The sequence below is a fragment of the Loxodonta africana genome, chromosome 7 (assembly GCF_030014295.1).
Source record: "Loxodonta africana isolate mLoxAfr1 chromosome 7, mLoxAfr1.hap2, whole genome shotgun sequence".
NCBI lineage: Eukaryota > Metazoa > Chordata > Mammalia > Proboscidea > Elephantidae > Loxodonta > Loxodonta africana.
This window is the reverse complement of record NC_087348.1, coordinates 119,836,390-119,862,688: the sequence shown is the minus strand read 5'-3', so window position 1 is coordinate 119,862,688 and position 26,299 is coordinate 119,836,390. Positions and strand designations below refer to the sequence as shown.

General features: G+C 37.4%; 1 protein-coding gene across 1 annotated transcript in view; it reads right to left on the bottom strand.

The window, feature by feature from the left end:
• CNTN5 (contactin 5) overlaps positions 1–26,299 on the bottom strand; it is a 577,721-nt gene that overhangs the window by 143,594 nt on the left and 407,828 nt on the right. The window contains exons 11-12 of the mRNA XM_064289547.1: positions 6,991–7,118; positions 4,417–4,592 (exon numbers count right to left, since the gene is read on the bottom strand). Of these exons, the coding sequence (XP_064145617.1) occupies positions 4,417–4,592; positions 6,991–7,118 (304 nt within the window). The remainder of the gene's footprint in view (positions 1–4,416; positions 4,593–6,990; positions 7,119–26,299) is intronic.

The window sequence follows — 26,299 nt, the reverse complement described above, 5'->3', positions numbered from 1 at the left end:
AATCACTCTGTATCCTAACCATGCTTCCCTAATTTAGTACTCATGTAAACTTGAAAAGTCTTCTTCAGTTTCCACATCAAAAAATAGGGCTAAATATCCCTTGCCTTCCTAAGAGTATTGTTGCAGCCAGAGAACTGGGTAAAGGACCACACAAATAGTGCCCCTATACCACACTTTGGTTTAATTGTCCATTTTGTTGTAAATTAGCAAGTTTAGAGAGTTCACAAAGGAAAGGAAAATTCTTCTTTAGCAGACCACCCTGATGACGAATATTTGAGATATTTTCTCTGCCCAAACATAGAGCAAATTGTAGACTGCCATTACAAGCAGAGTAACTACTCTTTACACATTAAAAGGGCTAAAACTTTCTTATATTTCAAATGAACAATTAGGTATTTCAAGTCTCTGGAAAACAGTGAATCACCACAGTCTTCCATTAAGACCACAGCTTTGAGGCCATCCGGCAACGTTCACATGCTGTTCACATATCCTGTGAGTAACAGGAGGCTCTCTGACCAACATAAACAATTGTGTCAAAACACAATTGTAAACGTTTTTGTTTGATAACCTCATAATGTTCGACTCCTCATAACCTCTGCTTAACCAACCTAGAGTGAAAGTAAAATCTGCAAGCTGTTCAATTCCTGTTTCACACAGTTGTCAGAATGATCTCACAACCCAAATTCCACAGCTCAAAAATCAGTGCCTTTTACAACGAGCTTCTGCTGCTTTCTTTACATCTGTTCCACAGATATTGACTTGTTTTCTACTATGTGCCCTCACTGTACTCTCCAGGCCCCGGTTACTCACCATTCCTGAAACAAGCACTAAACTCTTCCGTCTTTGCTTGACCTACCTTCTCTGCCTAAAGTGCAGTTTTGTCTCATCACCTGACAAAATCCTTCCACCAGCCATGGTTCAGTTCAAATACCAACTGCATCCCTGTACATACAGCCCTCTGATCACTGCTCTATTGTAGTAGATGGCTAGCCTGTCTTCCCCTTTTATTGTGCTCTCTTAGAGGGTAAGGTCATGTCTTTTACTTTGGATCCCTCACAACACTTAGCTTATAAATTAAAATCTTAAGAATAGCCTTGCTCATTTGCCAAAAAAAGTGATTTGGGTGAATTGAATCAAATGTTTATGGACTAATTAATTGTTTGGGCCCTTTTAATGGTGGCTTTGATAATGGATTCACTCCAAATCCATTGCTCGGTTTGTAAAACATGGCAAGAGGGAAAAAGAAATACAAGCATTTTTCATTACAGGTGTTTTAATTTAAATTTAAAAGCAAAAACTCTGTTTTTTTTTTTTTAATTGATGTGTTTATATTTTTATCTATTTACTCTCTTGGAATGCAGCCCCAAAGGAATATTTCAGTTAAATAATAATAATATATATAAAAAAAAAAATTTTTTTTTTAATATAGATGTTACAAAGTTAACATATAAGATTTCACCTTAGAGCTTTATCCACAATCCAATGGCTCTGCATAGAAGCCATCAGTGCAACTAGCTGAAAAGTAAAGAACTTCATTAAGTCATATTTTGGCATCTTACAAGAAGCTAAATATCAATAGCTTTGGTATTTCTTTTTTTCAGAGTATTGGTTGATTAATTTAACCCTATGCATATTAAAGTGCTAAAGTATCCCCTTTTTCTTTGCTTATTCACCCCTATTTGACCCTCACTGGCAAATTTAGAACCCAGGGCAGTTGACCTAGTGTTAACTTCAATCAAAGGCACACTCCATTTCTCTGTTCTCTGAGTTCCATTTGGCTTTTTTACTCTGCTGGAATAGGCCCCTAAGGTGATGCCTAAAAGTCCTTCAACGGCTGTCCTTTGGAACAAAACATGCCTTAAGGTTACCCCCACTTGGCTCTCCTCTGTGCCCTGTCCTATCCTCTTACTCCCAGAGTCTTCCAGTAACCTCCCAAAAAGCCCAAAGGGCCCTTCCAAATCTCTTTTCTCTGAAATACTTCTATTTCTCCACTAACATATTATTTCCCAAACTCGTTAATGTTTTCACATGCAGAAGGGCAGGCAGGAGGAGAGATGGAATATTGTTCTTTCTTCCCCTGTCTTTTCATTGTTACAAAAATGGTTTTCTCTCCAGTATATGGTCCTGAATCCAGCCAGGACCAATTGCATCTTGAGGTAATTGGGAGGAAGGTAATAGACAGTTTCTTTTCTACTTCACAGTTTTGAAACTTCCAATTACATACATATTTCTATAAATTATTCCAAGTATACTACAATTGGTAAGTCCTACATTATCTTACAGCTAAGTATTTTTTTCACCTTTCAGCATGATAATTCGATTTATTCTTCTACCTTATAGTTTATTATTACTATCTAAAACGTAGAGCCTAATTTTAACATGGTTTGTAGCTCTTTTTTTTTTTGCGGCTCTATGGGTTTGATGGAATCAGGGGTCAATTTTGTACCTCTTAAGAGCAAAAACTATATGTACAAAGAGGTATATAGCAGGTATTATTAACTGTCAACATTAAGAAAATGATTAAATAAATTTATTAATATTAATGAATGATATTGACCTTAAGTGGTACTGTCTAAGAGACAAAGAATAGAATTCATATAATCTCACCAGGTCCATTAATTTTCTACTAATATTAAAATAAAGAGGGGGTATGTTTACATGAAGAAAGACCATTATTCATTGTACACATATTTATTTTTATATGTCTGGTCATTAAAAATGAAAGTTTATGGACAATTCTGAGAAGATATATTTTTGGTGGAACAGAAGTTGTTATATTTTCCAGGTCCTATTTCATGACATACATGGCATAAAATTTATTCACATTCTTGAGGGAATTATCAACCCAAGGTAAAGGAAGAGGAAAGCTGCAAATTAGAGAACAATGAGTTATTTAATATGATTTAAATATTTTGCATGTAATTCAACCATTAATAATTAGACAAAATTTTAATCTTTAATGAGATGATGAAAAGTGTAGTTGGTTGTTGTTTCTTATTTACGTAGTCTCTCCCATTAATTGCAAAGTAAACCAGGAGGAGAGGAATAAATTTCGCAGGCAGTGTTTAATTTTGTTGACACTGGCCAATACAACAAAAATAGCTCATCTTTACTCTTTTACTAATAAACACAGCTAGAAGAAATCTTAGAAATTATCTAGACCAGCTCTCACTTTACTTCTCTATGAGATTAATGCCAAATTAAGTGACTGACTTTATGTTACATAGATGATTAGCAATTGAGCTTGAACTTGATTTGGAGAATCCTGACTTTGGGTCCCAGGACTTTTTTTCATTGTATCACATTACTTTTAAAATAAAATGCAAGCTCAAATGAGTTTTGTATGTTTGGGCTCACTACAGCTATGATTTTCTAATGCTTCCCACAATCTTTAAAAGAAAGAAAGAAATTGACATTAGTAAGTATATATGGCAGCATTTCACACTGGATTTGTAAGCAAAAATTTTACTTGGACCCATCCCATTAGCCAGGTATAAAGGAAGGTCAACTCAAAATCTCTCCATCCCTGTCCAGTTCCATCTGTCTTTCTCCCTCTCCATCATTTATGTTACTCTTTTATTTCTTAAGCAAGTTACTGGGGGAAGGAAGTTAATTTTCCACTCCCGTAGAGATTTAAGGTACTGTGTCACTCTGTGATGGTTCTACAGAATTTGGTTCAAAACATTTCCCACTCCTTTTAGTTGATGGCCCCGTAGGTAACGTAATAAAAAAAAGAAGATATCAAAAAGACAAAGATTTGGTAGATAAGGGACTAATATGTCTGTGAATGTTTACCTAAGACTACAGGCTGCATATTTTAGCTCTACAGTTTGTGAGAAATTCAGTGATCTCCACAAATTGCTATTTCTTGAGGAATAGGACAGACATGGTTATTTCATTTATTTATTTTACCATAGGAAACCCTGGGTAGTGATTAAGTGCAATGGCTGCTAACCAGAAGGTTGGCAGTTTGAATCTACCAGGGGCTCCTTGGAAACTCTATGGGGCAGTTCTGCTCTGTCCTATAGGGTCGCTAGGAGTCGGAATCGACTTGACAGCAGTGGGTGGGTATTTTACTATAATTACTGTTAAGAATACTCTAAATAACATAGTAGCCACTTTATGTAGTAACATAACTTTTCAGAAGTGGATTGTAAACATTGACAATAGTGATAAAGTAAATAAAAGTGGCAAGAAAACTTGGTTTACATAATAAACAATTCCCAATTTCTTACTGAAGTTTTAAAATAATAATTTACAGGTGATGTAACACAAATGAATGGAAGATAGTAATAATTTTAAGTCAAATTGATTTTCTGTTATCCTTTACCTTTTCATAGATTAGAAAATTTTCAAATTTGAATCAAAATCTCCAAAATTATTTAGTACACAAAAAATAAAATTGTATCCACTTACGACCCTGATGCTTTCAAAATGTCCACCTTCTTTCTCAAAATCGATAGGCTGTCCTTTTAGCGTCCAGTAGAAAGTGACTTCCAAACTAGCATCGTGAATTGCTTTGCAGTTAAGGACAATGCTTTCTCCCACTGTTAACTCCGTTCTTTTAGGAGTAAGCTCTATCCTCGTAGGTTCTATGGAGGTAAAAGTCATTAGTTAACATAATCAATATATAGTAGGTCCAGCTCATAGTATCATACATTTACCCACACCCACTGCCGTCGAGTCGATTCTGACTCCTACCAACCCTATAGGACAGAGTAGAACTGCCCCATAGAGTTTCCAAGGAGCGCCTGGCGGATTCGAACTGGAACCTCTTGGTTAGCAGCCGTAGCACTTAACCACTACGCCACCCAGGGTTTCCAATCATTACATTAGTTTATGTAATAAAGGGAAACACAAACAAGGAATCTATACCACACAGTTGTTCCAAACACATATACCAGATTTTTCACATCTGTAAGTAAAATATTATTGAGTGCCTGATTTTCGTTTTTTGAATGCTAGTGGATTTTGCTTTGCGTTTGCTGGGTATGCAAATGATTTAAGAGCCCCTGTTGCAAAGAAGAGGTTAACTTTACAAAAAAAAAAGACTAGAGACTACATAACTACAAGCAATATTTAGCCTTCGGGAAGGAGAGAAATAAAAGAAACTATAGCCTCCCTGTCCACCTTCAAGGATCATCAAATATAAATAAAATGATTTTTACTATAAAACACATTTCATCTTTCAGGAGAAAGAATTCAGGAGTTCATCTCCTTAAGGGCTGTAGGAGGCTACAAGGCAATAGAAAGGACCTCCCTTACACAAAGTACTATTTTAATAGATGGAAAAATATACTACTGCTACAAATCACCTTGTATGTTTTGCTTAACATTATATAAAACTCTCTTATGGTATATTATCATTTTGAAGTAGAAGAGCCATTTTCTAGCTGATTTTAGAGTATCGCTGTTGAATAGAGGAAGGGCTTTTTTTTTTTTTTAATGAAGGTACTAAAAGAAAGGCAAAATCACCGATTGAAAATACTTAAAAAAAAAAAAAAAAGTTTATGTTTAACTACTTAATCATTCAGTTTTTTTTTTTTTTCACTTTTTTGCTGCATCTGGAGCAACTTTGAACCCATAAAGGTTAATACAGGCTATATACCTTAGGGTTATTTAAGCTAGTGATTGAATGACTACAATGTGAAGCTTTTTGAAGAGAGTAGGGAGGTGGTGGAGAAGGGATTTTGGTTTTATCTTTTTGTCTAATTAGATTCCTGGTTGTAAATACCTCAAGAAGGTTACCAGAAGTGATTAACAATGAGCTGCATGTTTCTATTCTAGCTCTATTGTTTGCAATAGTATAGTTCCGCGCCACTCCTAACAACTGATCATATCCTTTAATATCCAAAGTTGTTCAAAAAAGTCACTGAAAGCAAAGAGCAACCACAGGATAGGAATGCCAAAATGTAGATGTCAGCATTCTAAAAGTCAGATATTCCATGTGGGATTCTAAGTTCTGGCTTCATTAGAGAAGATAGAAAAGTATAGCATACTGTAGTTGAAACTTCGTGGAGATTGGAGTGTTTTGGGTAACTCAATAGTTCATATAACTGATGATTAACAGAAAACATTTTTATTGTTGTTAAACAACACACACAAGAAGTTTGTAGAACCAGGATTGTCTCATTATGAAAAAGATTGATTACCACACAGGAAGAATAAGGGAAGAGATAGAAGATTGGGTTGTATAAGTGAAAACATCTTATTTCCCTTAATGTTGACCTCTTATTATATAAAATATCAGAGTGCTGGCTACATTAATCACATTTTTATTTACGAAGAAATGGCCAAAGAATTATTTGCTATATTGCAGACGTACAAGCAAAAATTAGTTCTATGAATAATATTTGACAACCGAAGGGACTTTACTGTCTAAGATACGAGATTTTGTTGCTATTATTCTATAACATATAGTCTCAAAAGAATGCTCTAGGCTTGAAATCCCAGTTCTCTCTGGATCTAGAAAACTAACAGAACTATATAAGCAGGAATATTTATTATACTAAAAATTAAAGCTATATAAATAATTCCATTGATGCATTCATCAATGGCTACCTCTAGTATCAGATTATATGGGGCACGTCCCTTCAACGCACAGTCATGTTATTCTTCCTCTACTCATCTCCAGTTGAAATGGTGACAAAGGGTAATTATTGATTGATGCTAATATCTATTTTGGTAGGGGAAAATAATTCTATATTGTTAGCATTCTTTTAAATTTCAAGACACTGACTTAAACATCAGAAATCTTTCTTTACCTTATCACATATTTTGTTCCGAGAAAAATCTTCAAATTTCTACCATCAATGTGTTCCTTCCTCTACGGTCTCCTAATGGACTGTGTTATTCTATCTTTGCAATGTGTTTTATAAACAGGAGCATGCACACAGACAAACACATACACATGCATGTTGTATTTATTGTCATTCTGATAAAGCCAGGAGGAAATTATGTTTAAAAAAAAATTTAACCACGTTTTCTTACCTTTTACAGATACTGAAGCTATGATTTCAGCAGAACCAAAGACATTTTCCCCTTGGCAAACGTACTTTCCCTCATCTGACTTAGAAGCATTTTGGATTCGTAGACTCCCGTCTGGAAGAATAGCTATTCTGAAAATTATTAAAAAAGGTTTTTTTTTTTCCTGTTTTACTGCAAATCAACTAAATGGTAAGAAACTGTGATGAAGTCTGAAACCACTTCCTAGGTAATAATAAATAAGATAAAGGATCACTGGGAAAATATGCAGTGATGTTAGAAATGTTTTTATCCTTCAAAGAAATTATGCAATAAACCCACTAACTATCTTCTTATATACAAAAGCATTATGGTGTTACAGGTTATTTTTCTTTTGACACTTTCTGACAGCTAATTTTAAAACTTGTTGAAAAAGGTGACCCTGAATTTGGTTATTAAAATTTGTTACTATAATATCACCCAGTGATATTTTAATATTAAGCTTGGGTATTTCACCTCAAACCAAGAGTGACCTCAAAAATCAAATATAAAAAGAAACAGCATAAAAACATAGAGGAGGACAAAAACAGAACATAAAATTAATTGTATACAGCCAAGAGATGATTTATGGCAGTGCTACACAGTGCTAACTCTGCATCAAGGGTATAAAGATGAGAACTGGTATACCCGAGCTGCTCACGTTGCACTTTTTTAAACATAAGAACATGATATCTGAGTTTGCATTTGGGCTCTTTCATGACCTTTGTTAAAAATGGACCTTGAGTTTCATATCACGGTGAAAGATTAAAGCATTATTAAAATTTTTTAGAAGTTCAGTGAAAATGAGGCTGACATTTGGGATTATCGTATTCTTCCGTGTATTCCTTGTTCTCGGAATACACAGATTTCAAACTTAATCAGTACATGTGTCCTTTTCTCCCTTCCATACTCCTAAAATACAACCTAATGTTTCACCAGTGGGTCAGTATGCTCAAGCATCCTGAAACATAGGAGAAGCAGCAGTTGTGATTTTATTCGATATGCCACTAGAGTCTGAACTGATGTCTTATAGGAAAGAGGAAGTAACAATCGGCATTGTTGCTTTGGATAAGAACAAGTGACCCCGCTGAACTGAAAATCCTAAAATTTGATCCTCCTACTTCCAAGAATAGTTTACTGCACTGCAATATGATAATAGTTAACTAAGATATAAGATATATGAATAATGCCTAATCTGTTTAGTCACTATCATTTATATTATTTCTAAACATGTATTTAATCTTGTCAGTCACCCAGAACTGAACATTACTTAGAGCACTGAACTTCTTACAACTGGTGTTAGATTATAGGCAGCTGAAATACTGCTTATAAGTATTTGGTTTAATATTGTCATCAATAAAGATACCAGTTGTCATGGATTGAATTATATCCCCCCAAAATGTATATATCAATTGGGCTGGGCCATGATTCCTAGTATTGGGTGGTTGTCCTCCATTTTGTGACTGTAATTTTATGTTAAGAGGATTAGGGTAGGGTTGTAACACCACCCTTACTCAGGTCACTTCCCTGATCCAATGTAAAGGAAGTTTCACTGGGGCGTGGCCTGCACCACCTTTTATCTCCTAAGAGATAAAAGGAAAGAGAAGCAACCACAGACTGGGGGACATCATACCACCAAGAAAGCAGCACCAGGAGCAAAGTGTGTCCTTTGGACAGGGGGTCCCTGAACCCGAGAAGCTCCTCGATCAGGGAAAGATTGAGGACAAGGACCTTCCTCCAGAGCGAACAGACAGAGAGAAGGCCTTCCCCTGGAGCTGACACCCTGAATTTGGATTCGTAACCTACTAGACTGTGAGAAAATAAATTTCTCTTTGTTAAAGCCATCCACTTGTGGTATTTCTGTTATAGCAGCACTAGATGACTAAAACAGCAGTTTAAAAAATACAGTTTTCAGTAGGGCCTAACTTGATTTACACCATGTAAGAAAGAGGGCAAATTTATAAACAAGCCAAATTATGTAAACAAGACCAGGAATAGTAAAAACTAGAATAGTAAATGATGTCTGCGGAGATATTAGCCTAAGATATTTAGAAAATACAGTGTGCTCAAAAGTTATATAATCCATTCAAGATGGTCAAGGAAAAATTCTGTTCATTATTTTAGATAGTGCTCATTTTTGATTAAAAATAGATTGTAATGTGTTTATCCCATTTTGATCCCAAAGGTACCGAAACTAAAACCAAACCCATTGCTGTTGGGTCGATTCTGACTCATAGCGACCCAAAGGTACACATGCTATAAAAAGCTTTATACGGAAGCAAAGTTTATGCTTTTTGTAAACAAATAGGCATTCCCTTGTGAGAATTACAAACTTTAACGAGATTTAGCTAAATTACTAGAATTTGTGCAGATTGTTAATATATTGAAAATATCTAAATTTTACTGGCCCAAGTAAACTCTAATCTTGCAGGTGAGAAGTTTGGTTTAAGAGTTCACTTCCTTTAAAGAAATAAATGTGTCTTAGACTTTGGCAGTATTTCAGCTCCTGATTTAAGATAAGTCCTTTCTTGTTGACAGGAGGCAACATATTATATTCTCCTCTTAAATTTAGTTTATGAACACTCCTGTACTCTTGGCCACTGATCCACTGGGAGGATAAAGAATTTTGAATACCACAATGTTTTTCATCTGTCAAATGAGTGTCATTTAACCTAAAGTCAGCCTGCTGATTTAAATTGGAAGCGCTTATCAGATGAACTTTTTTTTTTTACTATTTTACAAAAACAAAATTAGCCAGTGGATGAGTCTGTTTGTTTTTAAATTTAGGAAAGGGAAAAACAGAAACAAAGACAAATTAGCCAATGGAAGTGTTTTATGCTATAATTTCTGGTCATACACACGTACTTACTTTCGACTTCCAACTTCTTTGTCTGTCTTCTCCCCTCATTTCTTACTACTTGACTTCTATTGTTATGGATTGAATTGTGGCCCCTCAAAGTGTGTCAACTTGGCTAGGCCATGATTCCCAGTATTGCATGATTGTCCACCATTTTTGTCATCTGATGTGATTTTCCTGTGAGTTGTAAATCCTACCTCTATGAAGTTAATGAGGCAGGATTAGAGGCAGTTATGTTACTAAGTCAGGACTCAATATACAAGATTAGGTTGTATCTTGAGTCAATCTCTTTTAGATATAAAAGAGAAGCAAGCAGAGAGACAGGGGACCTCCTACCACCAAGAATGAAGAACCAGTACAGGAGCGTGTTCTTTGGACCCAGGGCCCCTGCACTGAGAAGCTTCTAGACTAGGAGAAGACTGATAACAAGGTTGTTCCCCTAGGGCCCGTAGACAGTGAAGGCTTCCTCCTGGAGCTGGAACCCTGAATTCAGACTTCTAGTATCCTACACTGTGAGAGAATAAATTTCTCTTTGTTAAAGCCATCCAGTTGTAGTATTTCTGTTATAACAGCCCTAGATAACTAAGACGCCTGTATTCTGGAATTTCCAGATTTTGGGATTAATTCTGCTAACAGATTCTTGGACTTGGAGTAGGGTGGTAAGGGAGTGATGACAGGTGGAGGCTCGTTGGGGTAGGTGGGATATTAGGAAATACAAACCAGCATTTTAGCATTCAGGATCAAGTCATGCCTGCTGTAGTCTGGTCTCTAGACTTCTGCATGAGTTTCTGCCTAGACCTGGTGATGTCTTCATTCTCCTACTTATTCCGCATCTGCCCCTAATGGCTGGGAGTCTGCCTTGTTATCTGCTCCATACATAGGACAGCACTGTTCTCATTCCTGTCTGCCAGGAATTCATTGCTGACATTGTAATGCCTACCCTGATTTCCAAATTTCAGCAACATTTTCTGGATCCTCCATTATCATACTTGGCCCACTGGTCAGACACCACAGAACCTAGCTTAGATCTTTCCAAGCAGACTGCATGCCTGGGAGTACCACCACTACTCACTGCCGTCGAGTCGATTCCGACTCATAGTGACCCTATAGGACAGAGTAGAACTGCCCCATAGAGTTTCCAAGGAGCGCCTGGCGGATCCGAATTGCCAACCTCTTGGTTAGCAGCCTTAGCACTTAAGCACTATGCCACCAGGGTTTCCAACTACTACTTGCTGTTATATTATTTATAGATCATGCTCTAATTTCTAGATTAGACTTCTTTCTTGTTTCATATTATTTTGGTCAATTAAGAATGTATGCTTTAAAGTCAGAAACGGTTGGGTTCAAATCCCTGCCAGGGCTAACATGTGTGGGATTTTGAGCAAAGTTACTCAGTCTCTTCTGTTACATGTAAAACTGCCATAATAATACCTAACTAAAAGCGTTTACTTGGGCAAAATATGTAAATTATCATACTTTAGTTGTGTGAGATGGACATGGACTAAAAATGTACTTAAAAATATAAATAAAATACATAATAAATATTAAGAAGGAAAAAGTAGAGAGTAGCAGGAAGTCAGAAATGTCTTTTTGTGGGGAATAACATTTGACCTGAAAACTGAAAGGTGAGTTAACTAGGAAAACAGTAGGAAAGCCGAAGGAATAGCATTTGCTAAGGCCCTGAAATGGGAAAGTGCAAGAAATCTTGACGAACCTGGATCAACGTCTGTTATCTGATGCTGGCTCTCACTGGTCCCTGCTGGTACTGCCTTAGGGGAAGAGAGGGGTTTCTCCAGGCTGGGCACTTGGTGTCTCTTAGTGGGGGAGGTATGTGGTGGGATCATTCTACTGGTGCTCCCTGGCCACTGCTGTGTATTTGGGAGAGGTTGTGGGAACAAAAAGACTTCTCAGAATGGGCCACTTGCTGTAGCTGGATCTCTCTTGCCAGTTCCTCCTGCCTGCTTGTCATCTCTTGTGGAAAAGAGGATACTCAGCCCAAACAGAGAAGGACGGTGCCACTTATTTTTGATGAGGCTCCCAATTGATCCCTCGGCTGGTGGTGTGAGGTTCACCTGATGTGGTCAGAAGGACTTCCAGTTTGAACAGGAATAAACATACTAGGACTTTCTTTTATTGCTCGTTCAGGATTGAGGAACGCCAAGTCTGGACAGTCTTCTACTGGAGTGCATGAGATGCCCTGCTACTGTGCGGTTCTTTCTGGATTCCAAACCAGCTCACCTTCTTACAACCTTTCAGAGTTTTCCATTGGTTGTCTTTTGCAGCATTTCCAAGGTTCATAGTTGTGCTTAGCAGGGAGAAGCTGGGTTAAAAAGGTCTATGCCATCTTTTCTGGACTGGAGGCCTCAAGTTTTGTTTTTCTAAGTATTGATTTTTAATTTCAATTTTTGATTGGTCATTGATAGTATATTGATCTTGTGTCTGAAACATTGCTAAACTTACATCTTAGTTCTAGTAGCTTTTTTTTTATATATCAATGTGTTTCTCTGTGTAAATCATGTTTTCTGCAATAAAGGCGGTGTTATGTCTTCCCTTATAATTTGTAAGCCTTTTATTTCCTTTTCCCTTGTTTTATTGAACTGGCTAGGGCTTCTAGTAGAATGGAAGCGAATAAAAGTTGTTGAACAGCAGTAGTGAGGGCAAACACTCTCGCTTTTCTCTCTCTCTCTTTTTTTAATCTTAGGGCAAAAGTATTGAGTCTTTCTCTATTAAGCATGATGTTAGCTGTACATTTTTCATAGGTTCCAATTATCATTGTGGGGACTGTCCTTCTATCTTCAGTTTACTGAGAGTTTTTTGTCAAGAGCAGATGTTGAATTTTGACAAAAACTTCTTTATCTATTGAGATGATCATATTGGTTTTAAGTCTGATAATATATGTGAATAATATTGATTTTCTAATATTTAACTAACTTGGCATTCTAGGGATAAATCCCACTTGGTTTGTTGTTGGATTGGATTTAATAACATTTATATTCTTGAGAGATTGTGGTGGTTGTTGACTTCATGTATAACAGATGAAACATTGCCCAGTCCTGCACCACTCTCACAATAGTACGTTTGAGTTCATTGTTGCAGCCACTGTGTCAATCCATCTCATTGAGGGTCTTCCTCTTTCTTGGTGAATCTCTACTTTATCAAACTTGATGTCCTTCTCTAGGGATTGGTCCCTTCTGATAACATTTCCAAACTAAATGAGACAAAGCCTGTCCAGCCTTGCTTCTAAAAAACATTGATAGTATTTCCTCCAAGACATATTTGTTTGTTCTTCTGGCAGTCCTTTGTATAGTCAATATTCTTTGCCAACACCATCATTCAAAGGCATCAATTCTTCTTCAGTCTTCCTTTTTCATTGTCCAGCTTTAACATGCGTATGAGGCAACTGAAAATACCATGGCTTGGGTCAGGTGCATCCTAGTAGGTTTTTTTTTTTTTGCCACAAAGTTGCCCAGTGCAATACATCCTTTGATTATTGCTTCCATGGGCATTGATTGTGGGCCCAAGTAAAATGAAACCCTTGACAGCTTCAATATTTTCTCCACTTATCATGAAGTTGCTTATTGGTCCAGTAGTGAGGATTTTTGTTCTTTATGTTAAAAACCCACTGCTGTCTAGTCAATTTGTCTCATAGTGACACTATAGGACAGACTAGAACTGCCCAATAGAGTTTCCAAGGAGTGCCTGGTGGATTTGAACTGCCCACCTTCTGGTTAGCAGGCATAGCACTTAACCACTACACCACCAGGGTTTCCTTCTTTATGTTATCAGTCTATAATTTTCTTTTCTTGTGATGTCTTTGTTTGGTTTTACAGTAATGCTGATATTATAGAATGTGTTGGAAAGAATTCCTTCCTCTCCAAATCTCTGGAAGATTTTCTGTAGAATTAGTATTATTTTTTGCTTGAAATTTTGGTAGAATTCTCAAGTAAAGACATCTAGGCCTGGAGTTTTCTTAGTGGGGAGTTTTAAAACTAAAAATTTAATTTTGTAAATAGATATAGAACTATTTACATTATTTACTTCTTGAATGAGCTCAAAACGAAGTTTAATCTGGGGAGTGTAATTGTAAGAATAAAATTTCTTTTTTATTTATGTAAAAGCAAATTTTTAAATGGCTTTTGATTCTTCAGCTCTGACTTTGCAATAGATAAACTATAATAAGTCCAATTTGGTTATAATCTAGTAACAGGCCTATACTAGTATAACATTAATCTCTTTTGGGTATATTCAAGCAAATTTAAGTTTTGTTAATATTGGACACTATACAATTTAAAAGCTCATCCAAAAATGTCACATCTCTTCTCACAAGGTTTTCTCATCATCTCCTCCTGGTTCTATTTCTATGTGGTTGAACTTTAGGACATTGCCAATATTTTTGTCCTATAAAATCCTATTTTTGTTCTACAAAAATGGCAATTTCATGTGATTCAAACTAATATTTTTATATTTTAATATTTGTAGAAAAGGAGGAAGAGTCTGCTTATGTCTGGAGTGAGAAGTTGCTGATCTATCCCATCGGAGCCTTATCTGTTGTCCTCAACTGGCCCAATATCTGATGCTCATGATCCATTTGCTATGTACTGGCAGTTGGCTCTGTCAACACCAACATCAACATTGAATTTTTTGATGTTGTATTAGTTTCCTAGGTCTGTCATAGCAAAGTACTACAAGCTGGGTAGCTTTAAACAATAGAAATTTATTGTCTCAGTTCTGGAGGTAAGAAGTCTGAATTTAGGGTGTTGGCAAGGCCATGCTCTTTCTGAAGGATCTAAGGGATAAGATAATGAGATGAAACAGACAAGAGTGGTGGTTTTGCTCTTACGAAACAGCTAATAAAGTTTGAATCGGCAATGATGGCACCTTTCCTGCCTATAGCCATGAATCAATAGAGCCAAGGAGGAGGTGCCATTTTCCTCACGGTGGAAAAGGGAACAGGCCTGAGGGCTTTGCTGAAACACATTGACAAAGGGTTCATGACCCAGAGAATAGGTAGGATCATGGAAGCTGGAAATAAATATCAGTATGCTTTGATTTTGATACTACTTAGTTTTCTGGACAGAATATACTCTCCTTTGAAGTGAAAACACAGATTTTTTTTTTTTACATCAACTATGGGGTAAGGATGTGGCTACAAATCAGTTCAGAGGAGAGAACCCAGGCTAGAAAGAGAGCGGCTGTTCAGAGGCTCTTCTCATTGTAGAGGTAAGAGCCTTAGAGGTGATCTAGGTTGAATATGTAGGTCGCCTCACTCACAGCACACCCCAGGGCCTCCTAAAATATCCATAAAAAACCATGAATATATGAGATTTAACAATGAAAAGAAGTTAAAAATCTACCTACACCTCAGTTCCCTGTTTTTGTGAATGAAACAGCCATTCTCTTAATAAGAAAGACAATCATCCATGCAATTATAATTCAATGTGATAAATGCTAAATGGAGAGATGCTTGCAGTAGAGGTTTCTGGAGCAGTGATATATAAACTGAGGCTAGAAAGAGTAATAGAAATTGGTCAACTGAATGGGTGGAATTGGGAGAAAACATGACATCTTTCAGTCAGATTTGGCGACTACTTTATACTTTCTGGAAACACTGGTGGCATAGTGGTTAAGTGCTATGGCTGCTAACCAGAGGGTCAGCAGTTCGAATCTGCCAGGCACTTCTTGGAAACTCTATGGAGCAGTTCTACTCTGCCCTATAGGGTTGCTATGAGTCGGAATCGACTCGACGGCACTGGGTTTTCTTTCTTTTTTTTTTTTTTGGTTTATACCTTCTATGTTCCAGGCACTGTGGAAGGCATCTGGGATGTAATGATGAATAAGACACAATTTCTACTCTTAGGAACCATAAAGCCTAGAGAAAGTCAGATAAGTAAACAGGTAATTCTCAATTAATGTAATAAACTCTGGAATGGGGTTAAGCACTAGGAGCTATTTGGAGTACACAGGAGGGACAATTCACTATTTTGGGGAATGTGAGCATGGATAGTGAAGGCATCTCAGAGAAGGTGACATCTCTTCTGAGGATCAATAATTAGTAAGCCTTATCCTTAATCTAGGAGTCCTGGTGGCACAGTGTTTAGGTGCTTGGTTGCTAACCAAAATACTGGTGGTTTGAACCCACCAGCTGCTCTGCGGGAGAAAGATGTGGCAGTCTGCTTCCATAGAAATTACAGCCTTGGAAACCCTATGGGGCTGTTCTGCTATGTCCTATAGGGTTGCTGTGAGTTGGAATCAACCTGATGGCAATGAGTTCTATCCTTAATCTGGTTTGGGAGAGGAAGGAGTATGTAAAATGACCTACTGATTAGCTTATTGAATTTACTTCCCAACTACTTTTCTGGACTCTAATCTTTTACTTCTTTAATTCAACTTGAACACTGCCTCTGGATTTAGCTTCCAGAATCACAAATCTGATCACTCTTTGCCAGAAATTGTCATGGTTTCCATGGCCTACAAATTAACATATTTATTCCTCAGAAACAGTTGAGGGTCTTCACTAAATAGCCATGACTTCTGTCCTACCCTGATTTCCCACCCTGCACTAAGCAGGTCTCCAGACTGTCTTGTAATGTAACCCCTGTCCTCCTTTTTTTTTTATTTGTCTGAAAATGTTTTTATTTCACCTTAGTTTCTGAAAGATGTTTTCACTGCCTACATTGTTCTGGGTTGACAATATTTTTTCTTTTATTACTTTAAAGATGCCATTCCATTGTCTTGTGGCTTACATTATTTCTGCCAAGCAAACATCTGTAGTCTTATCTTTGTAACTCTAAGCAATACATCTTTTTCTCTGGCTTTACAAACAAACAAAAAATTATTTTTTTTTGTTGCTGTTGTTGAGAACATACAGAACAGAATATACACCAATTCAACAATTTCTAGATGTACAGTTCAGTGACATTGATTACATTCTTAGAGTTGCACAACCATTCTCACCCTCCTTTTTTTTGAGGGTGTTCCTTCTCCATTAACATAAACTTACTGGCCCCTAAGTTTCCTATCTAATCTTTCAAGATGTTGTTGTCTATTTGATAGCGTATAGATAGTTCTTAAAATAATACAATGTTCAAGGTAGACATTCTTTACTAGTTATGTTAAACTGTCATTTGGTTTTTGATAGGCTTAGGGGTTATTTTTGGTCTAAGGTTTTAGAGATTATCTCAGGGCAGTAGTTTCAGGGGTTCATTCAACCTCCAGAGATCCAGAAAGTCTAGATTCCATAAGAATTTAAAATTCTGTTCTGCATCTTCTACCCTTTAATCAGGACTCTTCTATAAAATCTTTGATCAAAACTTTCATTAATGGGGGAAACCCTGGTGGCATAGTGGTTAAGTGCTATGGCTGCTAACCAAAAGGTCAGCAGTTCAAATCCAACAGGTGTTCCTTGGGAACTCTATGGGGCAGTTCTACTCTGTCCTATAGGGTCACTATGAGTTGGCATTGACTTGATGGCAATGGGTTTGTTCATTAATGGTAGCCAGGCATCATCCAGTTCTTCTGGTCTCAAGGCAAAGGAGGCATTTGTTCACGGAGGCAATTAGCCACACATTGTATTTCCTCCTTCAGCTATTGACTCTCCTTCTTCCTCTGTTGATCTAGGTGAATAGAAATCAATTGTCATACCTTGGATAGCCACTTGCAAGTTTTTAAGACCCCAAGCATTACGCAACTAGGAGTTTCATTCATTGTTAGGCCAATTAAGTAGAATGTCCCAGGAAACCATGACCCTAAACCTCCAAACCAAGGAACCAAATTCTATGAGGTGTTTGGTTGCACATAAGCAGCCTCCACAGCTACTTTCTTCTTTTGGTTGTTGTTGTTGTAAATATATCTATTACACAACTTTTGCCGCTTCAACATTTTACAGGTATAAAACTTATTGACAGCAATTAGGTTAATTGGCTCTACAACTCTTCCCTTAATCAATGCAATTTTTCCATCACTTTAAACAGAGACTCATAAGCAATAATCCCCCTCTCCCCCTCCCTCATGCCCCCTGTTAACCACTTTTTCGTTGTTGTTTTTGTTATTCTTTTTGTAATTTTTAAAATTGTATTTTAGATGAAGGTTTACTGAGCAATTTAGTTTCTCATTAAACAATTAATACACATATCATTTTATGACATTGGTCGCCACCCCCATGCCATGTCAACACTCTCCCCTTCTCAACGTTGGGTTCCCCGTTACCAGCTTTCTTGTCCCTGCCCCTGGCTGATGTGCGCAATCAGTCTCATTTTATTTTATTGGACTGTCTAATCTTTGGCTGAAGTGTGAACCTCAGCAGTGACTTCAATACTGAGTTAAAAGGGAGTCTGGGGCCATACTGTTGGGGTTTCTCCAGTTTCTGTCAGACCAGTAAGTCTGGTCTTTGTATGTGTGTGTTAGAATTTTGTTCTACATTTTTCTCCAGCTCTGTGACCCTCTATTGTGATCCCTGTCAGAGCAGTCAGTGGCGGTATCTGGGAAGCATCTAGCTGTGCTGGACTCAGTCTGGTGGAGGCTGTAGTACTTGTGGTCATTAGTCCTTTGGACTAATCTTTCCCTTGTGTCTTTGGTTTTCTTCACTCTCTCTTGCTCCAGATGGAGTAAGACCAGTGGAGTACCTTAGAAAGCTGCTCACAAGCTTTTAAGACCCCAGAGGCTGCTCACCAAAGTAGTCTGTAGAACATTTTCTTTATAAACTATGTTATGCCAATTGAGCTAGATGTGCCCTGCCATAATGGTCCCCAGCCCTCAGTCCAGTAATTCAGTCTCTCTAGAAGTGCGGATTTGTCTATGGAGCCTCCATGACCCTGCTTTGGTCAAGCTGTGCTGACTTCCCCAGTATTGTGTGCTGTCTTATCTTTCACCAAATTTACAACTTCCACTTTTTATATAAATGAGGTTACACAACATTTGTTCTTTTGTCCTTGACTTATTTCACTCAGGATAATGTCTTCAAACTCCATCCATATTGTAGCATGTGTCAAGACTTCATTTCTCTTATGGGCATAACATACTCTTGATATATGTGTTTTATCTAATTTATATGTTACATATTCATTATATATATATAGTATATCTATGCAATACTGTAGTAATATATAGTTACATTGTAAAACAGATAATTAGAAATTATAAAAAAGAATAAAATAAAAGTAAATATGTTATGCCATGCCATTTTCTCCTATCTCCCACTCCTTTCGTGGATCTCATGCATACTCTCTAAACTGTTCAGACCTCTATTTGGAGGCCATTAGAGTCCATGGGTGGTGTAAACAGTTAACATGTTTGGTTGCTAACTGAAAAGTTAGAGCTTTGAGTCCACCTGGATAACCTCAGAAGAAAGGCCTGGTGATCTACTTCTGAAAGGTCACAGCCATTAAAAATTTAAAAACTCTTTGTAGCACATTTCAGCTCCGACACATATGGGGTTGTCATGAGTTGGAATGTACTCAACAGTTGGAGTGTACCGGTACGCTAGTTACGTAAGAACACGTATCTTTCAAATGGTCAGATTTCTACCTATTGGTCAAATATATCTACCCAAACTCCTCATAATCCTCTCTGGTCAAAATTATTCCATCCCTCATTTTTGCTTCCTCAGAACCCCACCATAACATTTTTTGCATTTTCTCATTAATAGACAATAATGAGGGTATCTTATTAATTGAACAATACAGTCTCAGCAATTTCAGGGGCCTGCCTACATAAATGCTTGGGACCAGAAAAAAGTTATTAACCGAAATAATAAAAAAAACCCTACAAATTTGAAAAAAAAAGCTATGCAAACTATGTAACATTACAACAATTAGCCAAATTCAACTGGACTTTTCTATTGTTATATAAAAATGCTACCTCCATAAGAATATAATAAATATTTTACTACTAACAACACTTTCAATTACTAAGTTATAAAAATCCTTTCAAAATATTTTAGAGGAATAGTACATATTATATCAGATGTAGGTATATTTTATTATTTTTGATCTAATCTGGGATATAATCTTTAAAAATAAGAAAGCCTAGGACTCATGAAGGTCTTAAAATGGTTCTGCTAAAGATAAATGTTTTCTAGTCACTTACTATATGACAGGCATCATAACTAATCTTTCATACTTATTTCACGTAGTGCTTCTAACCACTGTATGAGGTCAGTGTTATTAGTCTCATTTACTGAGGAGAAAAGTATGCCTCATCACCACTTAATACCTTCTTCAAGGCTCTTCAGCAAGTGGCAGAGCCCTGATTTCAAATAGGCTCTTTGATTTGTTATTTGTCTTTCTGTGTCTTCTTGACTAATTTGTAACCCCTTTCATTTATTGTCTCTACAAATGCTAGTGTCTTTCAAGTACTGAGTATTCAATAAATGGGGGCTAAAGAAACTGAATAGCCTTTAATTACTTTATTTTTTTAGATGACAACACTAATGTCCAGAGCATTTTAAATCCCTTGAAAATAATGAAATAGTATATTTGCCAGGCTCTGGACTAAGTATATTTTACGTATTATTTTATTTTAATTCTTATGAGTCAGTTCTACTCTGCCCTATAGGGTCACTATGAGTCAGAATTGACTCGACAGCAACAGTTTTGATTTTTTTTTTTTTTTTTTGGTTCTTAAAAAGATCCCAGGATGTATGATTAAACTTATTTGATAAGAGGAGGAGAAGAAAATAAGGCACAAAGGGGTGAAATAACTTGCCAGAATTTTAAACTAGGTCTGCTGGATTTCAAAAGATGCACCGCACTTTCAACCACTATCCGTTGAGCTGAAGTAAACATCAAAAGAAAGTATTGCATAAGATCACACACTTAGTAGCAACTCTCTGACCTACAATAGAAACTGACAGAAGTGGAAGCACAAGGGTAATAAGAGAAGACCCATGTGTCCTATAGATGATGAGACTGAGAGAAATTCATACCCCTTAACTTGTTCAGCAACGTTTTTAAAAAGCTAAGGGCAATCTACAGTTGAGAACTATGCTGTTGCCATATTCTTTCCTTTAGATACAGTTTAGCTGGAAGGAAGAAATGAGATGACCCAGAGAGACGTGTATGGCAGCGCTTAGAATGCAAGGAGTGATGTTTAAATGCAGAAGTTGCTTTAATTAATGGGCCCCTGCCCCTGGCTCTGAGCATAACCGTAAGCATCACGAAGAAATTGCAGGACTTTTTGTGCTGAGACAACGAATCATTTTGGAACCTCCAGGCTCTAAGGAAAGGGTGAGAAGGAGGCTGCCTCTTTGTCAGAGGTAGGTACTTGTGATTAAAACAAAACAGAGCAAACAAATGGCAATAACAACAACAAAATATCAGACTTGTCTTCTTTCCGAAGGACATCTCTATAAGGTTTCGTCACAGGCACATTAAAATTAACATATGTAAGACTATATTCACAACCCTTTCCTCTAATCCACTTCTCGCTTCAAAGTTTCCTATTTTACATGAATTGATATGGAATATTTTAAGTGTGCCTGTATCTGTTTCTGTGGAGACCGTATGTAGGTCTCCTCAGATTCTCAAGGGAGGCAGTGATGAAAAGAAGGTTAAGGACCAACATAAAATTCTTTATAGATGAGGTAACTCTGTCCAGGGAAGAAAAGCCTAGGGTATTTCTTTTTTAAAGCTCAGGACATAATACAGACTATTAACTCGAGAGTCATCATTTACTCTTTTTTTTTTAACCTTCATTTCTCGTAACAAAGTAGTCACCAAGTTGGATCTATGCACATTTTAAATCTCTCTTAAATCCGTATCCTTGTCTGTGGCTTATTGGAGAGTTTAAACTCAGCGGCTGACATACATGAAGTGGTTTTGCTTTTTCTAATCACTGCCTTTAACCATGTTCTGTTTAATCCATTTTTCTACCCCTTCAGGGCATTTTAGGAAAGTTAGATAGCTTCAAACAACTTTCAGTTGTTACAAAAGTAAACCTAATCTCTATTTTCCTGCTAGTCTCCCTCTTCCCCGAGCGTGGCATTGACAAGAAACGTGGGGCCAGAAACCCGTGGCAATAAGGAGGGTGATATCTCTTCAAACCTCTCCTCCTTCTCCCTGGCTCCTTTTTTTCTTGCATATTGGAGTAGGGATGAGCGAGCTGGTAACCCTTTCATGCTTGGCGGTATATGAACTTTTTAGATTGTGCGGTTTATTGGGAAGCTGACGTACCATGGACAGTGTGTGCTACCACGAGGCAGGGTCCTTTATGTCTGAAACTAAAAAAAACAGGCATGTGTTTCAAATTACTGTTTTTACAGAGTATTACATGAGGTGCCTGAATTTTTGGTAGGAAAAACAGAAATTTTGAAAATTTGTACCTGTTACACATATATACCAGTAGACCCTAGTGGAGAGTCTAGGGTATAATTAGTGGTACTTCATATGTACCACTAAACACTTCGGGTAGGCCTGTGGGAGAGGTCAAGAAAAAAAGTCCACATTACGTATTAAAAATTCAAACACGCTCAATGCTTCTGTTAATGAAAACACATGGAATCAACAAAAAATTCAAAGCAGAAAATAATTGGGTCATCAAAGGGGTAAGGGATCGGTGTCTTTTATTCATCCAACTTCTGTTGTGGTCCTTTCTGGAAAATAGTAGTTGCCACCATGGGTAAAGCTGGCCATCCACTGAATTGTCTCTGAGGCAGGCCTTTGAGTGCTGACTGTAGTGAGCACATTTATGAGATCTTTAGGGGTAGAGCTCCCTGGTGTGGCCTCCTCTTTAGGCATTGACTCATCTGACCTTCTTTCAGCTTCTGCCTCTGGCGTTTTTGCTCCTGGAACCTAAAAAGCTCAAGCTTGTCTACTTTCTCCAAAGTTCATCCAGCCCATGGGAACCTCTTGGATTGCTGCTTTCCAAAATGGTGAGGATGTGTTTCTCCCCTGCCATACCCATTTCTGCCCTGTCATCTCTTTCCAATCCTCTACCCCTGTTCAGTAAGGACCTGGGGACAATCAGCTACCTAAGCAAACATCCAATCAAGGAGTAAGATACCAGTTTTATAATTTCTGTGAGTTCTTAGGGCCTTTCCTCCTCAACTGAATCTGGAGATAGGAAGGTTAAGGGAAAACAAAACAAAACAAAAGCCTAGCAGCAGTCTTCGCAAATCCAAAATCTCCAAAGAATGTCTTTTCCACTCCCTAAAAAATGTTCTCTTAAATAGACAGGGATGAGGAGTGGAGGAGGGTGTGGACGGGGGGGGGGGGGCCGGGGGGCTGGGAGAGGGGTGATGCTATTCGACAAGCCGAACTGGTTCAGCCTACTAGGCTCTGGAAGAAGCACCTGGTACCTAAAACTTTAGAAGTCTGATGCAGCTTGGTTCTCCAGTTTGGATCTCAGGCTCAACATCTAATTAGCATTTCCTTCTTTTTTTTTTTTTCCTACTATTACGGGGTCTACTACCACAACCTTACTTGAGGCTTTCATGAGAACCCATGTATAGTGTTACAATTCTGCCAACTCTGCTTTCAGTATCAGGCCTCTCCCATTTCAACACATTGTTCCCACTGCCTCCACAGCATGGCATATAATGACGTCACTATTTAACTTAATGTCCATCCATGTCTCCCCATTGCATTCAGGATAAAATCCAAACTCCTTAGCACAACATACGATGTCCTTCATAATCTCTCTCTGTCTTTCTGATCTCGTCTCAAATCCTCAGCTACTTTCTCACATCTACATCTCTATCCCTCCTACTTTCCATTCATAGTGAACTACTTGTAATTCTCTGGAGTCTGTGTTTTCTCATTATCTTTAATTTTTGCAAATAGTTTTCTTTTATCTGGAAAATAATTTTCTTGTTCTCCATCTTGCATCTGTCTGGTAGATTACTAATCATTTTCGTATATATATATGGAACCCTGGTGGTGCAGTGGTTAAGAGCTACAGCTGCTCACCAAAAAGTTGGCAGTTCAAACCCACCAGCTGCTCTGTGGAAACCCTACGGGGCTGTTCTACTTTGTCCTGTAGGGTTGTTATGAGTCAGAATTGACTTGACGGCAACAGGTTTGTTTTTTTTATGGCAACAGGTTTTATATACATATATCACCCATATATAATTTGAGTTTATATAAACTCAAACTACAGATGAGTAATATTTTTTGATCCCCAATTATTATCTCCTCAGTGACACATCAGCATCTCTCCTCTGCTCTTTTATATGTCTGGCACATCCTCAGTATGCCCCCCTCCCCCCCCAAAAAAAACTAAACCTATTGCCATTGAGTCGATTCTGACTCATAGCAACCCTGTAGGACAGAAGGAGATTGCTAGGTCTTTCTCCTACAGAGCAGCTGGTGAGTTTGAACTGCTGATCTTTCAGTTAGCAACCAAGCTCTTCAACCACTGGCCACCAGGGCTCCTTTTCAGTATCTCAGTCCTCATCATATTCTGCTGTAAATGTTTGCACTAGGCTATAAGTTTAGTAACTTGTAACTGAGGAAGAAAATGAGCATCAGAATAACACAATAAATAATTAACTAATGGTAGTAAGTGTTCGAATTCCTCTTCACAGTATTTGATTTATCACTCTATTCTAGTGTAAATTAATTTATCAGACCATGTTTTTTCCATGAGGGTGCACGATAAGGGCTCTGGCTGTCTAACCATGGTCGGGAGGCAAAAAGTAAAAGTTGTAGAAGTGGACAGTATAAGGCATTTTGGGTTAATTTTATTTTATATAGTTGCAAATCCTTTTTTTTTCCCCCCACCATTAAAATATCTTTCATTATTTTCAGTGGTTTAGATATATTTTGTAGTTCTGTGGAATGGTATAGTGTTTAAAGCCCTCAGCTGCTAACCAAAAGGTCAGTGGTTCAAACCTACCAATCAGTCTGTGGAAGAAAGGTGTGGCAGTCTGCTTCCTTAAAGATTTGCAGCCTTGAAAACACTAGGGGGGCAGTTCTACTCTGTCTTATGTATGCCCTATAGGGTTGCTATGAGTTGGAATCAATTCAACAGCAATGGGTTTGGGCTTTTCTGGTGATGGTGTGTCTATGAGCATGAATGTGTCAGTTTTTTCCTTATTGACAGTGCAAAGCTACTTAAAACATAATAGATGTTCCTCCTTTGAACTGTACTTTGAGAAATACAATTCACTAGCTAGATATAAACCTGTTTTTTTTTATTTATAATATGCTATTTTTTTCCATTAAAGTTATTTCATTCTCCTAGACTCTTAACTAGTTTGGTAAAGACCTGTCTCAACTAAATGCATTTCTTCATTTTCCTCTGGAAGCATTTGGCTTAGTGCTAATGAGAAATTGATCTCTCAAAGAACGAGAAATTAAAACCAAACACAATAAAGCTAGGTAAATGCTTTCAGAACGACTGTGCAATGGAGTCTAAGCTTTTGCACTGATATGCTTCTAAAACTAACGATGCTGTGGAATTGGATATAGTCCCAAACTGAAACTTTTTTTTTTAGTAAAAAACATAATTGAGGTGGCATTGAACCATTTACTCTGTAGCTTTTCACAGTATTCTGAACTGATTCATCTGTCATTTCACATTAACTTGGACATCAAACCTGTCAATATTTCCTAATGTCGACTAAAAAGGAAAAGGACAAGCATTTAAAAAGAGTTGAAATCTTTATTACTCCTTGAATTTGTGTGAGTTTTGCATTTTCTTTTCAGTCTGCTGCCTGTATAAACATCTAAATCTCATAGGAACCGGGGATAAATTATTGCTATTCTGAAATCTCTAAGGTCACAGAGAACATCTAGGACAAAATTATGAATTTCTAATATCCCCACCTGGGATTGTTTTTAGCCCATTTTAAATTATGCTGACCTAATTAGAAAGCTTGACCATGGCTAAGCTCTTTACTATTAAAAGAATATACTTTTTTTTTTTTTTTAGTTTACTGTTGGAAAGTAGCTCTTTCACTATTTAGCTCAAGCTACTTTTTGAACAGAGTCAAATCAACACCAGTTGACTGAGTTTTGTGTGTGGCAGTGTAGGTTAAGGTGAAGTACAGTGGGCAGTCAGTACAAAACTTCAGTTCTAATCTTACCTGTTAATTAGCATTCATTTTAATTTCTATGCCTGGTCTCTCTTATCTAGACAATGAAGAGTGTGGGCTAGATTTCTAAGACCCTTTTCATCTATTTACTTGAAACCCTGAAGTTTCTTTTCAGTATCATGGTTTGACTTCCTTCTGTCTTACAGCAGGTCCCAGATTCAAGTCTGCATTCATTTATTTTACTTGAAGCTAACTTGAGTTCCTCTCTCATGAAAACCAGGCACCAAACAAGACAGGTGCCCAGTTCCTGACTTCCAGTTTGCACCCAACCATAGAAGCGAGTGCACTGCCCTCCTCTGTGGATGACATATAAAATGCTGCCTAGTACCCTTAAGATTCTCATTGATCCCTTTTGCACTTGTATAAAACACCCTGGCTACTAACGAGATTCAAGAGCAAATTTGGGTGGT